This window comes from Mustelus asterias, chromosome 7 (assembly GCF_964213995.1).
Source record: "Mustelus asterias chromosome 7, sMusAst1.hap1.1, whole genome shotgun sequence".
Taxonomy (NCBI): domain Eukaryota; kingdom Metazoa; phylum Chordata; class Chondrichthyes; order Carcharhiniformes; family Triakidae; genus Mustelus; species Mustelus asterias.
Genome location: NC_135807.1, coordinates 93,020,737 through 93,034,843, shown reverse-complemented (window position 1 = coordinate 93,034,843; position 14,107 = coordinate 93,020,737). Strand labels below are relative to the sequence as shown.

The following is a 14,107-nucleotide window of genomic DNA, read 5'->3' as shown; positions in this document are numbered from 1 at the left end:
TGGCAGGAAAATCCCGCTGTCTATCTCTTTCCTTCTGACACCAATTCCAATTGTTTCATTTGCACTGACACAAGCTGAGTTTTATCTGGACTACCTTTTTCTTCCTCAAGGCCCAGTGTTGAGCCAATACCTCAATGGTTTTTTACTTCCTTAGCACTCGCTTTTAAATCTATTTCCAACTCTTCTGCCACTGTTTTTAAATTAACTTCGGTTAACTCAAAAGATGATATCTCTCTTTTGAGGAAAGATATTCAGCAAAAGCCGTAGCCATTTTAACTTTCCAACAAATACAGCAATGTTCACGGCAAAATCTTGCTTGTTTAAGCTCTGGCCCAACCCAGTGTACTCCTCTGGATTTAATATCCTGTAAAGAATCCTCCATTTTGTTGCAATAATTTTAGGACTAAACATTTTGAAAAAGACATTTGAACTTCCAGTTGTTAGCTGAAAGTATGGCACAAATTGATCTTGTGTTTTAAGATGTTCACTGTAACAAATGACTATAAGCATTTTGGACTAAACATTGTGTTTGTGGGCAACCTATACTTTAAACGGCAGAGCAGAATACCCTCCTTAATGAACAAAACAAATTTCACTTTAAACTTTTCTTTAAGGAGATATTCAATTCTCTTAAAATGTGTCCAAATTGATTCCTCTGAGGGTTTACTTCGGATCTTTTCCTTGCTCAACCTGAAAACCTTTAGCTCCAAAAATGTCTTTCACGGTGCAAGTTTTCCTGGAGACTTCTTTCTCCAGCTAAAGCTGGCAAATCTACTAGTCTTGTTTTAAGTCCCCACAAATTTGTTCTTTCCAATCTGAGCATAAGCCCTCACCTATATTCCTCTTCTGGTGCTATAGTGCTATCTGGATTCCCATCACTACTACTGATAGGCCCAGTTATGTTGTGATGAGAATTCTCAAATTTGAGCACTTATACATTGGTCTGGCTATGTGTGAATAGTGAGGCTATCAGCATTCGTGTTTATTATGGAGAAAATTGAGAAGCAACTTAAAGTTTGCATCGCACAGTTAAATGAACAAATAGAGAAAGTGCAGTCTAATTTTTAAACTGCTCTTCCAGGAGCTTTGTTACACCGGTATCTTGCCAGTAGAATTAGCATTAAAATCTGTGTAAGGATGTGAGGTTGTTGTACTTGCCCACTAATTACCTATTAAACACAGTAGAAAAGTTTGGGGAGGTACATTCAGGTGTAAGTGATTTTATTTTTAATGGTGTGCTCTGTTATTACTGCCAAACAACCTTGTTTGGCACTGATAATTTAATTTTACAAGTGTTAAGTTTTATTCTTTCAGTATTTATTTTGTGTTGGCGATTTAACACTAAAGTTTTTTTCAACTAACTCTTTCTGGCTCTTTTTGTCTGACCCTTTCATAATCCAAACTTTCTTTCCTTATTATGCGTTCTGTGCATGATTTTACAATGAATTAAATATTCTAATTTACACTTCCTGGCTTAGACACTGTGTGGCTGTGTGAGGATGCTTCAATCCAATTGTTTGAAGAGCCACTCTGACTCTTACCCTTCTGACACAAGCCATTGATCTCCAGTAGAGGACGTCATGCTGAATGTTAATCCTCGGAATCTGGTGAAGAATTGTAGGCAGCTGTCAGTGTGAAGAATATCAAGCGCCGTTCTTTCCAGATGACCGTGAAATCTGGGCCAATAAACTTAAAAGGCAAAATTTATTTATATCATTGGTACCTGATAGGTTACCTACAGAAATATGTTCCGTCTATTATCCAATTCCTAGAAGAGCACCAACGTGGGTTGGCACGGTGATACAACGGTTAGCACTGCTGCCTCACAGCGCCAGGGACCTGGGTTCGATTCCCAGCTTGGGTTACAGTCTGCACATTCTCCCCGGGTGTGCATGGGTTTCCTCCGCGTGCTCTGGTTTCCTCCCAAAGTCCGAAAGACATGCTGGTTAGGTGCATCTGTCATGCTAAATTCTCCCTCAGGAGCCAGAGTGTGGCGACTAGGGGATTTTCACGGTAACTTCATTGCAGTGTTAATGTAAGCCTACTTGTGACACTAATAAATAAACTAAAACTAAACGAAAGCTAAATCAGTATATTTCAGGCAAAGTCTGAAAAAGCTGGAAAAACTCAGCAGGTCTGGCAGCATCCATCGGGAGAGAAAACATTTTGAGTCCACATGACTGTTCTTCAGAGCTAAAGAGAGGAAAAAATGTGATTAGATATGAGTGGGTGAAACTGCTGGAACAGTGATGAGTGATGGGAAAAAGTGATAAATGGCCTGGTGGGGGAGGAAGGGTTTTTGTATCAGAACAAAACAATGTTTGGGATATTAAAAAAGGTAAAGAGAGAGGAGAGGTGTCACAGTCTAAAGTTGTCAAACTCGATCTTGAGTCCCGAGGGCTGTAACGTGCCTAATCAGAAGCTGAGGTGCTGCCCCTTCAGTTTGCATTAAGTTTCACTGGAGCATTGCAGGAGGCCAAGAATGGACATGTGGGCATGGACGCAAGGTGCTGATTTAAAATGACAAGCAACAGGAAGGTTGTGGATTGAGCGAAGGTGTTCTGTAAACCCTGTCTGCGTTTAGTCTCCCCAGTATAGAGGAGACTGTATTGGGAGCAGTGAATAGACTCCCAGCCAGACCCACTAAATTTTTCAAGCTTTCTCTGTTTTTGTTTCTGATTCCAGCATCCGCAATTTGTGCCATGTAAGTATATTTGAGTGATGAGTGGTACGAAAAAATGACTCTACCATCTAGTTGTGAGACACATGTTCCACTTTTCTGAGCTGGCTGTTACATCAGCCTTTTCTATTTTATTTAAGTTTTGGCACTTGCATTTCATAATGTATTGTCTGCAGCTGGAAGTAATAACTTGGCAATAGCAGTGATCACCATTAATGTCTAAGAATTTTATGCCCAGTTGTTAGCAATTGACTGTAGGGAAGAATGGCAGTGGTTGACGTTTGGAGTGAGATTTTATTAGTCTGTAAGGGAACACTTTATGTGACAGTTTTGCTATTGGCTGTGATATTGAACGTAAGTCAAAAGATGACAAAAGCCACTCAGCCTACCAAAGTACATTCCACTGATGTTCTAACTTCTGCTTTAAGCATTGAAATGCTTTTTCAAGCCCCATAATGTTTGTGACTATAGTGGGTTTTTTTTCAGAGATCATGTATTACCAAATTTTAGCAGATACAAAGACTCGCGAAGACAGTATCCTGGTTAAAGATATTTCTTTTTATTGACCAACAGGTACTGGGAGAAAATACATAGTTAGGTAGTCTGACTGCGATTTCTGAAGTACATTGCATTTGTCAACATACTTATACATTTCCAAAGTTAGCTTCTCCCGCCTATCGGTCCATCTCCGCTGGATATGAGCCAACCATCATTAGTACAGATCAATCATTGTCAATGTATGTCATGCACTTTGGCCCAACATCCCACCCCCTTACATGATTGGGAGTTCATTGGTCCGTAGAATCCAGAAACTCCTTCCCCTCTGGTCTCCTAGCAACTCCTAAAACGCTAATTATAGAGTTCAAAGGTAACTTCCCCTGCCCCCGTCTCTTAGCAACTTCTATTACGCAAATCATAGGATCAAAAATTTCTGTTCCCATTGCTTTGATGAGCTACCTTGTCAGTAAAAATGAATAATCCTATTTTAGAATCTGAGAATCTGTACTTTCCCTGACCAATGCTGATAACAAATTGTTCTCTGTGCCTGCATTGTTCTAAAAGAATGCAGTTTTGCTTAGTTAGCTTCTATCCCATTATGCTTCAAGGCAGCCTGCATTTTGGCCAAAGTGTACAGAAATCAAATCCGAAATAATATTTAGATCCAAAATACATGTTTAATGTGGTTATATGTGTTTCTATGCAGACAGTATGTCTGTAATATTTTTTTAAGGCAGTCTGTAATTCTTATCCAAAGTTAACCCACTCGGTTCTAATAAACTTTATTAGTGTTTTAAATCCCAGAGTATGTTGAATTTCTCTTAACAGTTTTGGGCGCTGGAAAGAATGCACGGTGTGGAGGCAGAACGCAGCTCTGTTAGGATTGTACCCTGTGGAAGAAGCTCTGAACTGCTAGTGATGTGGGGTGGGGGAGGAAACGTGGGTGGACTGGGAGTAATGTGTGCACGTCTCCCTCATGCTGCCCCCACATGAAAGGGAAATATAAAGTGCAACCCTAGGAATTCATCCAGTGTACCTTTGTACGGTTCGATGGAGTTTTATCAGTCAAAAGCAGCCATGTGCCCAGAAAGGCCCCAAACCTGTAATGAAGGGAGGTAATCAAACCCAGAAGAGATCAATTATCTTCTCCTTTTGGCTGCTGAGATACGAAAGCAGAATCCATTCCTCTTCAAGGATCTTTTCCTCTCTCATGATGCATGGTCCAATTTCTCACACTGCTCTTGGAACGAGCTCCTCTGTACCCTTACAGCCATATTCTGCCCACCCTGATGATGATGATTGTGTTCCCAAAATTTCAGACCAGGGTCTACACCTCTGGGTGTCCAATTCTGTCACAATTCCATTGGTATAGAAACTCAACTAGAATTTCGGGATCTTGACATTTTTCACCCTTTTCATAAAGAGGTTCCTTATGACATGGCAGAGTGGCACAGTGGTAGGCACTACTGCCTCACAGCGCCAGGGACCCGGGTTCAATGTTGGGTTCAATTCCTAGTTTGAGACTCCAAAAGCTAGTGCTGCCAAATAAACCTCTTGGACTTACTGGCGTTGTGAGACTTCTTACTGTACTTGCCTTAATGCATCTGTTTTGCTTGCTTCTCTTTGATCAATCTTTCTTTCTTTTCTTCTCATTTATCCTTGCCTTCACTCCCCCTCTTTTTTTTCCTTTTTCTGCTTCCCTTCTGTCACAGCATGCGAGTCGGCCAATCCAAGTAAAATGATCTCACACAATTCTGTTTTTCCTCAGGGCAGCTACAAGAACTCTCATTGGCATTTCAGCATTGCTGTCAGTAAGAACTAGTTGTTGAACCTGAAAAGAACAACACAGATACTTTTAACAACTAAGCTGTCTGTGGATGTCACTGCCAAATTTCCACTGCAGTAAAATGGTTACACTGTATTTTATGACCTTGTTTCTGATGGAATGACCTATATATTAATCCTTTTGTTGAACATGAGGAGATAGATTGTGGTATCATATAATACGTGATTATTCTGTATGTAGCAATTACAAAAGAAAGCATTCCAGTTTTAAAAAAAGATCTGGGCTTATCTGTTTGAACTATTGTTAAGTATTGGTAACGAAGCATTAGCTAATGGTTATTCTAGGTTTGAGGTGATGGAAAGGAAAAAAAAGTCAAATTCAGGACCATGTGAAGATTGTACCACCCACCTATTCTAATGTCCTCCTCTGAAAGCACTCACTTGGATGGTGTATGTCAGGGCTCTGTCTTCCCCCCCCCCCCCCCCCAACCCAGGTAAAATGAAAGCAAAATGCTATGGATGCTGGAATCTGAAACAAGAACAGAAAATCTCTGCAGGTCAGGTCATCCAGACTCAAAACGTTGGCCCTATCCTCTCTCCACAGATACTGTCAGACTTGCTGGGATTTTCCAGCATTTTTTTGTTCTTCGTGCGTTAGCCTGGGCACCAAGGCCTAGGTTTTCCAAGGGTCTGCTGGCAGTGAGGAACCTCGCCTGCTGCCAGCATGTATCTGAAAGCCTCAGGAGCAGTGGCTCTGATTTTTTCATCCATTGCATCCCATGAATGGAAAATTGCGGACAATGTACCTGTGACTTTCTGAATTACATTGACAGCAGGCAAGGTTTCTCATAACCAGCATGAAGACATTCATAGTACTTAGATCGAAGTGTTACTAAACTATTCCTCCAAGGGAGGCATTGTGACTAAGGTCAATCCTGTTCTCACTTGATGTCAACTCGGATGACCTTCCAGAAGTTGACATTTGATAGCGATTTGGAACAGGGGTTCTTCCTGAACCCAGAGTCAGTCTGGGTGATAGAAAATGCTTCATTAAGAGAATACATTGATAGTCACATAATATTTAACATACTGCAGCATCAAAACAATGTTAGATTAAGTTAGACAAGCACTGCATTCTGCATTGATTCACTTAGACATATAAACATGTATTTTTCCATTGGATGAGGCAGAATCAGCAATAAAAATCTGGCTTTCATTTCAACAGTGACAATATACCGCCTCGAACTGAATGAAACGTCCCAAGGTCCTTCACAGGAGCATCAAAGACAAACTTTGACAGCAAGCCACACGAAAGAATCAGCTCAGATGACCAACAATTTGGTCAAAAGAGGCAGACCCTAAGGAGGGCCTCAAAGAGGGGCACCAGGGTAGCTTGGGGTGGAGCAACCAAAATCTGGATCGCTTAAGAGCATTAGAATTAGAGGAACACCGATGTCCCAAAGTGCTTCAAGGGCTGGCTGTAGGAGAGCACAGAGACAGGGAAGGGCGAGGTCTTGGAGGACCCAGAAAACCAGGCCCAGAACGTTGCATGACCAGGAGCCAATGTAGGGCAGAGAGCATGGGGAGAATGGGACTTGCTGCGAGTTAAGACGAGGGCAGCAGAGTTTTGGATGACCTCAAGTTTACAGAGGATAGAATGTGGGAGGCCATCCAGAAATGCATTGAGGTAATAAAGCCATGAATGAGGGTTGAAGCAGCAGATGAGCTGAACCATACAAGAAAGGCCCTATTTACGCAAACTGCATCACAAACAAATTATTTTTGCACATGACAAAGCAAATATCTCAAGACATCCTCGGTGATTTTCACATTGTAATGCTCCATATTCTCATGTTAAATACACATTGAAAATGGGCTTGTATACTACATGATGTGGAGATGCCGGCGTGGTGGCTTTTGCTACCAAATAAACCTGTTGGACTTTAACCTGGTGTTGTTAAACTTCTTTCTTGTATACTACGACAAGGCATGCCACTGGAGGCATTGCAACGAGGTAGCGTACAAGTTTCAGAATTACAGACATTCCCCTGCTGCAGGCCAGTTAAGATTGGCCGCTTAAGCAGTCCAATCCATTTAAGCAGGTCTTTGTGTATTGCTAACCTGGAGGTCACTTCCCTTGATATTGAGGGGGGAAGCATAGAACTCGCAGTTGATGCCAATATTTTGGATCCACTATAGAATGTAAATGGTTTAAGCCTACAATTCCAGTGCTGGAGCAGCTCCACGTTGCAAAGTGGTTTAAGTGATTCATTGAAGCAAATGATTATTTTGCTACAAAGTGCAACTCTTGTATCCATTTTGTGGAATGCAAACGGCTAGAATAACAGTTTTCAGATAAGGTAACATTGATGATTAATAATCTGACTGGGACTCTTTCTCAACAGCCCCAGCATGAGAAATCCACTCGCACAGTACATTATAATTAGCCTTGTGTTCTATGCACCCTCCCTGTCTGGGAGTGCGCCCACAATGGTGTCACTCAACCTGCTCAAATCTTCACAAGTACCTGCCCTTCCCCGTTCATCTCCGAGCAGCATCTTTTCTGACCCTGCCTCCCCCACAAGCCTCTTTTGGCAAATAGTGGTCTCTCCGAGGATAAAATACTTCTGGGGAGAAGTTGAAAGTGAAAAATATATATATTTTTTCAATCTTGCAAAATGTTCAGCCAGGTCTCTAGTGCCAGAGCTTGTCTAACCATCTTGACTATCTCTACCCTCTCCCATCAAGGTCTTAGTGATCTATAGTGTAGCATATTGATTCAGATGAAATATATTCCCCTCAGCAAAATCTCATGGATGTATTATTTATTCACATGAAATGTGCAACCAAACAAAATAGCTGATGGACAAATTGGGCTGAATGGTGCTGTCTCCAGCAGATTTCCTCCCCTCTGAGCTGGTCCTGCGCACTCTTGCACAATCTGACATTGCATCATTCAAGGTTTATTGGTAATTTTTTAAAAAAGTGTTCACATAAGCAGATAGTAATCACTGAAATGTTGGTTAAAAGTCTAGTATTTCACTGCAGTAACAACAGCAAACTAGTGATTTGATGCTGCTGAGGCGTTATTTGCTCTTGCATAAGGAGTGCAAGATGGATTAGTTATTGGATTTCTTTTCCTGCTGCTTACAGCACATACAGACGCAAGGTAAAATTGATTACAGCTAGCTGCTGTTTCTGCAGGTTGTAGAAAAGGCTTCGCTGATATACATGACTCGCAACAAGGCAGACACGATGCATAGTCCAGAAAGGCTTGTGCTTATATGGTGTTCAATTGCTATAGTTGCACATGGATGGGGATCCATCTCGCCTATCGTTGAGGGTTTCAAACTGTTCAGTGGGTCAAGCAATTCATCCACCTATCAAAATAGAGTCGACCATTCAATGGCATGTGATATGCCTAACTCTGGAGAGTACAGAAAGCTTTCTCTGTCAGTCTCCTAATTCTGGCTAATTATACTTGGATATTGGTGTCCAGTTTGTAGGGGACAGCAGCTGCACTTACAATAATGTTGAACATACAATTCCAAAAATGTTAACCATCACCATTGCCAATGGATACACACATTCCATCTGCTGTATGCATAAGAATATATGTCCTGAATGTCTCAGAGATGGACACTATATCGTATACCTGCCCACCCCTCCATGTAGGGCACCGGATTATAATCATACTTGGGGCACGCCATTGACACCTAAAGGGGAAATCACTCATGACTTAGCCTAACTGAAAACCAAGGAAATCAGGGCAAAGTTATGCTGCTCTGACCCAGTATAGGAGCCTCAGCAAAGAGCTGCCTGAATCAATATCTCTCAGTATTGTTAGTGGGCTGTCAGAAGGTACAATTCCCCTCGAGCTTAGTTATCCACGTCCACCTTTGCATTTCAGGGTCTATAATGTCTACTCTCAGGCTTGATGTGGAGATGCTGGCGTTGGACTGGGGTAACACAGTAAGAAGCCTAACAACACCAGGTTAAAGTCCAACAGGTTTATTTGGTAGCAAAAGCCACTAGCTTTCGGAACAGGCTGTCCCTTCGTCAGCTGACGAAGGGACAGCCTGTTCCGAAAGCTAGTGGCTTTTGCTACCAAATAAACCTGTTGGACTTTAACCTGGTGTTGTTAGACTTCTTACTCTCAGGCTTAACAGAGCCTTTCCCCGTTATCTGGTGTGGACGTGGAATTTCCCAAGGAAGCTTGCTGTTTCTCCTCACTGTACCCATTGACATGGTACGGTGCAGTTAGACGATGTCCCATGGCCTCATTGGGAAAATTTCATTGGGCCTTTATTACCACTTCTTCAAACCTGCCTTTACCTTCCAGGAAGCAGCAAAAAGTAGAGTGGCCGGGAGGAAAATCTTCCAATGACCCAGGGCCTTCCATTGACTTGGAGGGAGTGGGGTTGGATTGAGGGAAGGAGCAGGCTTTCCCTTTAATGCGGACACCATCTAATGAATATGTGTATCATAGACTTTGAGGCTTATCAGTGTCACACCTACAGATACTGACACTGGTACAGGGGAGGCAGCAGCATAGTGGTGTTGTCACTCAGCTAGTAACTGAGTCCCAGGGTACTGCTCTGGGGACCTGGGTTCAAATCCTACCATGGCAGATGGTGAAATTTAAATTCAATAAAAATCTGGAATTAAAAGTCTAGTGATAACCATGAAGCCATTATTGATTATTGTACAAACCCACTAATGTCCTTGAGGAAGGAAATATGCCGTTCTAAATGTGACTCCAGACCTACAGCAAGGTGCTTTGTTCTTAAATGTCCTCTAAAAGTGAGATACTCAGAGGCAATTAGAGATTGGCATCAAATCAGCGATGCCTACATCCCATAAAAGAATAAAGGCTGAATTTCCCCAGTCCTTGACATTGATGTTAGTGGGGGCAGGGGGACAGGAAAATAGGAGGAGCTGGTTTGGGGATGGCTCCCCAACACATTCACACCCGTGGAGAAGATTCCTAAGGTAATGCATGGGCTCAGATCGGTTGCCTGAAAGGCAGGCAGACAAGTAAGCTGATTATATGCACCGAATTGGGGGCTTTTTAACCACTGGTGGAGCAGCTTCTCTCCATATGCAGACACCACCAGCTCAATGGAGATGATTACCCTACAGCAGCCCAGGGTAGGTGATTAGAACCAGAAGCTCTGTGGTCCAAAGAGGGAGCCTCTAGCAAGAAAGGTGCACCTCCAGCTCAAACAGTACACCTCCGGGGGTTTCCCCTCCACTTTCGGCCCTAATGATCTTAATACTCAGTGCATTCCTTTGAGAGCATCTCCATGTTGAAGGTGTCCCGGCGGCTCCTATCTGCCTTGGCAGCTCCAGCCTCTCCTGATGGGGTTGCCGAGGCTCCAGATCTATCAATTTTCAGATTGGGTCAACAGCATTGAGAGCCCAGAGCTATCGTTACGAGGACAGAGAGAGCAAAGGAAGCAAGTTAAGAGGAAGCAAGTTAGAGGCAGCCTTCAGCAAAATTGCACTACTGGGTCTGTCGCCAGTAAGCGTGGGCTCAGGACCCCCATTTTGTCCCAACAGCAGGGTCCCAAAGTCTGGGGAAAATCCTGTGTGAACAACACTTCAACTTTGATTCACCCAATAATTCTGCATTTCTAGGGTCCATATTGCCCATTTCTCGGTAGATAGTTGTCCCTCCCGCTGATGCTGCACTTAGTGCATCTGCAGCCATTGTACAGTATGTTCTTCACCACTGTAGATTAGGTGATAGGACCTGGGTGGGATGCTCTGTGGGAGAGTCGGCGCAGACACAAGGGGCTGAATGGCCTCCTTTTGCATTGTAGGGATTCTATGATTAGTGTGCTCACAGTTATCATATGAGTCATGGCTGTAAATACAATTAATACTGCATCTTCAATTGTGCAGACTATTGATTTTCTTCAGAAAGGCAAATAATTAAAATGTATCTTCCTAATCTGTGTTCTATTACGTCAGAATTCTGGTTCTGACCTTGCCCATCCTTTGTTACAAATCCATCTATTTGTTTGTCTGGTTACTTCACGCTGATGCAAGGTGTTTTTTAAACAAATAGAAGCAAGTATAAACTTGTACTACCTGCTATGCAAAAAACATGTATGAGATCAATTATATAGATGTCAAATTTCCTTGTTTTCTGGACTTGAATAAACTTGTCCTTTGTTTCCCCAAAATGAGGACTTCTCCTCTTCCAGTCCTCACAATTAATTAATGTGTATTGAGTTACAATTAATGATAAATAGCAGAGTTGTGCAAGTCTCAATTAAGATCTACCTGTTCTTTGTTTGTTTCTAGACTCCGCGCCCTTTAAATATTATAAAGCAAAGCAATGGGGAGCAGATCATTCGAAGACGGACAAGGAAGCGTCTCAACCCGGAAGTACTCCAGCCAGAGCAAGTCAATAAGCAGCAGAGAGTAGGCAATGAGGAGCAACTGAATGACAGCTCGCTAGAAAGGAAATCGGAGGAGCACTCGGCGGATAGTCAGCACCGGGAGCAGCCTAATCTGAGCAAACTTGATCTATATGGTTCGGTGAATAAGTCACACCAGAGCCAGCCTACGTTGGTGGTTGGCCAGACTGTGGACCTTCACAGAAGAATGCAGCCACTGCAAGTTCAAGTAAAGAGCCCTCAGGAAAGCAGTGCAGAGCCAGGAAATTGTTTGCCTGTAGCAGAAGGGAAAGGAAGTTCTGAACGCGGAAGCCCTATTGAAAAATACCTTCGACCTACAAAGCACCCAAATTACTCGCCTCCAGGAAGCCCTATTGAAAAGTACCAGTATCCTTTGTTTGGATTTCAGTTTGTGCATAGTGATTTACAAAATGAAGCTGATTGGCTGAGGTTCTGGAGTAAATATAAATTGTCTGTCGCTGGGAATCCACACTACCATGTGTCTGGCCTACCAAACCCTTGCCAAAACTTTGTGCCTTATCCTGCCTTTAACCTGCCTCCGACTTTCTCGTCCATTGGTTCTGATAATGACATTCCTTTGGATCTGGCCACAAAACATTCCAGGTCAGGACCAGCCGCAAACGATGCCGCAAAGGACAAAGTTAACGCCTCGGTAACCACGGCGGAGGAGAGCGTAGAAAATGTGGTCAAATCCCCAGACAAAGTGGACCGAGGCACGCAAGATGAATCACTGACCAAGTGTGTTCATTGCAGCATTCTCTTTATGGATGAAGTGATGTACGCATTGCATATGAGTTGCCATGGTGAAAGCGGACCTTTCCAGTGTAGCATATGCCAGCATTTCTGTACAGACAAGTATGACTTTATGACACACATTCAGAGGGGCCTGCATAGAAATGTGCAATCTGATAAAAATTGCAAACCTAAAGAATAGAACTTTTAGTACTGTAACACAATGCGTACATGTTGCATTTTAGAATTTGGGAGAACAATCAGAATATTATTTTTCTAAAAAAGAGTAAATGTAAAACATTTGAAAATGATGGTGCCTGACACATTGTATAATTTTTTTCTATAAAGTATGCAACAAAAAATATTGCATTATGCTTTAGAGTCAGAATACTGATTCTTTTCTAGCTGTTTACATGTGCAAATGTAGCAAAATAAGTAATGAAGCACCTATTTCTATTTCTTTAGATTTTTTTTCTTTCACCTAGTAGCCCTGAATACCAAGATGAAACAAATACGGTCGTTGCTAATGCAAAGTATGGATGAAAAGTAGCTGAACGTATTTTCATGCTTAAATAGGGGGAAAAGAGGGTAGCACTATGCATTCCACTTAATATTAATGTACCTTGTGTTATCTATCAAAGCTCTTAATTCATATTGTTAAGCTTGAAAAGACTATATGCACATTTGTTAATTGCTTTTCAATATTATGTTTCAAGTGAAACAGTTTGAAAGTTGATGGTTCTTATCAAGTGATGTTGGAATCGCTGTTTACTGTTGACTTTGTTTATTGCATTTTCCAGTGGAATCATACATCAGTCTTATAATGAAAAACAGTCTTGTTTTAGTGCAGAGGCAGTGCTTCCAGGAGCTGAAATTTAAAAAAAATCAAATCATTCTAGGAATCTGAAAATGAATCATAGCTTTTACAGTTTTTCTGGTTTCCAAATCTTTCAATATTATTCACTGTTTTAAAAAATCCAAATCCTAAGGAAAGCAGTGGGAACCACTGCCTCTGCCTTTAAAGTGACTGGGACATGTTCCTGACCTTCATCATGCATGTAATTTTGTGATGTTTATTTCTTTGTTTTATCACACCTACACATTCTTTCTGTATCTTCCATGAAAACTATTTCGGACAGAAATGAGGTCATTTACATCTAAACTTGAATAATAAAGTTTTACCAAAAGTATTTAAGTGAAGTTTCCTGATACAGTGAACAAGCTGTCCCTGCCCGCCTCCCTGCTTTTGCCCTGTTTACAATTTTGTTCACGTCACAATTACCTTTTTGAGTTCTCTCTGCAAACAAGTGAAGTAATTGCCCACAGAAAACTTAAGTGTGGACACATTTATCTGGAAAATACAAACCGGTGGATGGTTTTAGCAATTAATCGCCTGGAACTGAAATGTGTGTAACTGATAAGCTTATGATGTTCAGCCCTTCAATAGCAATAAACTCTCAGTTTCAAGGTGCGAGAGCAGTCAATACCCTATTAATTTTACAAGCACTTCCATATTCTCTGAAGGACTGCAGTAGGTGTTGAAGCAGGTTAGAGCTTCGCTGTTGCCTGGAGGCCTGCATTTATTATTCTTCTCTGCTGTCAATATTCTGGTTTAAACTGGTTATTTTTGTAAAATTCTTGTAAGTAAGATTCAATACTTTATATTATGTGACAACCAAAGGTTTTGTGGCAGGAACAGATCAGTAGCTTTTCAAAAGTCTCATTAGTGCAGTCACGACTGAGCCTACACACAGCAGAATCCACAGCAGCCACCCATATCACTGCTTGAAGAAGAACGCTGTTGACAGATGGTGACAATAAGCAGATTTTCCAGGGCTAGGCAGGCTATCTGTCATGGGGTAACTAAGCACTCACAAAAACTGCCGTACACAGGTTCTGATCCCTGGGACTGTTTTTGTAACTGTTTTGTCTGTAAGATATTCTTTATTTTTGTTTGGCTTATTGACTCTTTAATAACACTCCA

The 14,107-nt window shown here is 41.8% G+C and overlaps 1 protein-coding gene across 12 annotated transcripts in view; it reads left to right on the top strand.

Moving 5' to 3' along the window:
• Nucleotides 1-13,427, top strand: part of trps1 (trichorhinophalangeal syndrome I) — a 212,488-nt gene extending 199,061 nt beyond the window's left edge. For all 12 annotated transcript variants that reach the window (XM_078216469.1, XM_078216460.1, XM_078216467.1 and 9 more), the window contains one exon: nt 11,276-13,427. In XM_078216469.1, the coding sequence (XP_078072595.1) occupies nt 11,276-12,325 (1,050 nt within the window). In that variant the 3' untranslated portion in view covers nt 12,326-13,427. The remainder of the gene's footprint in view (nt 1-11,275) is intronic.
• Nucleotides 13,428-14,107: the final 680 nt, after the last annotated feature.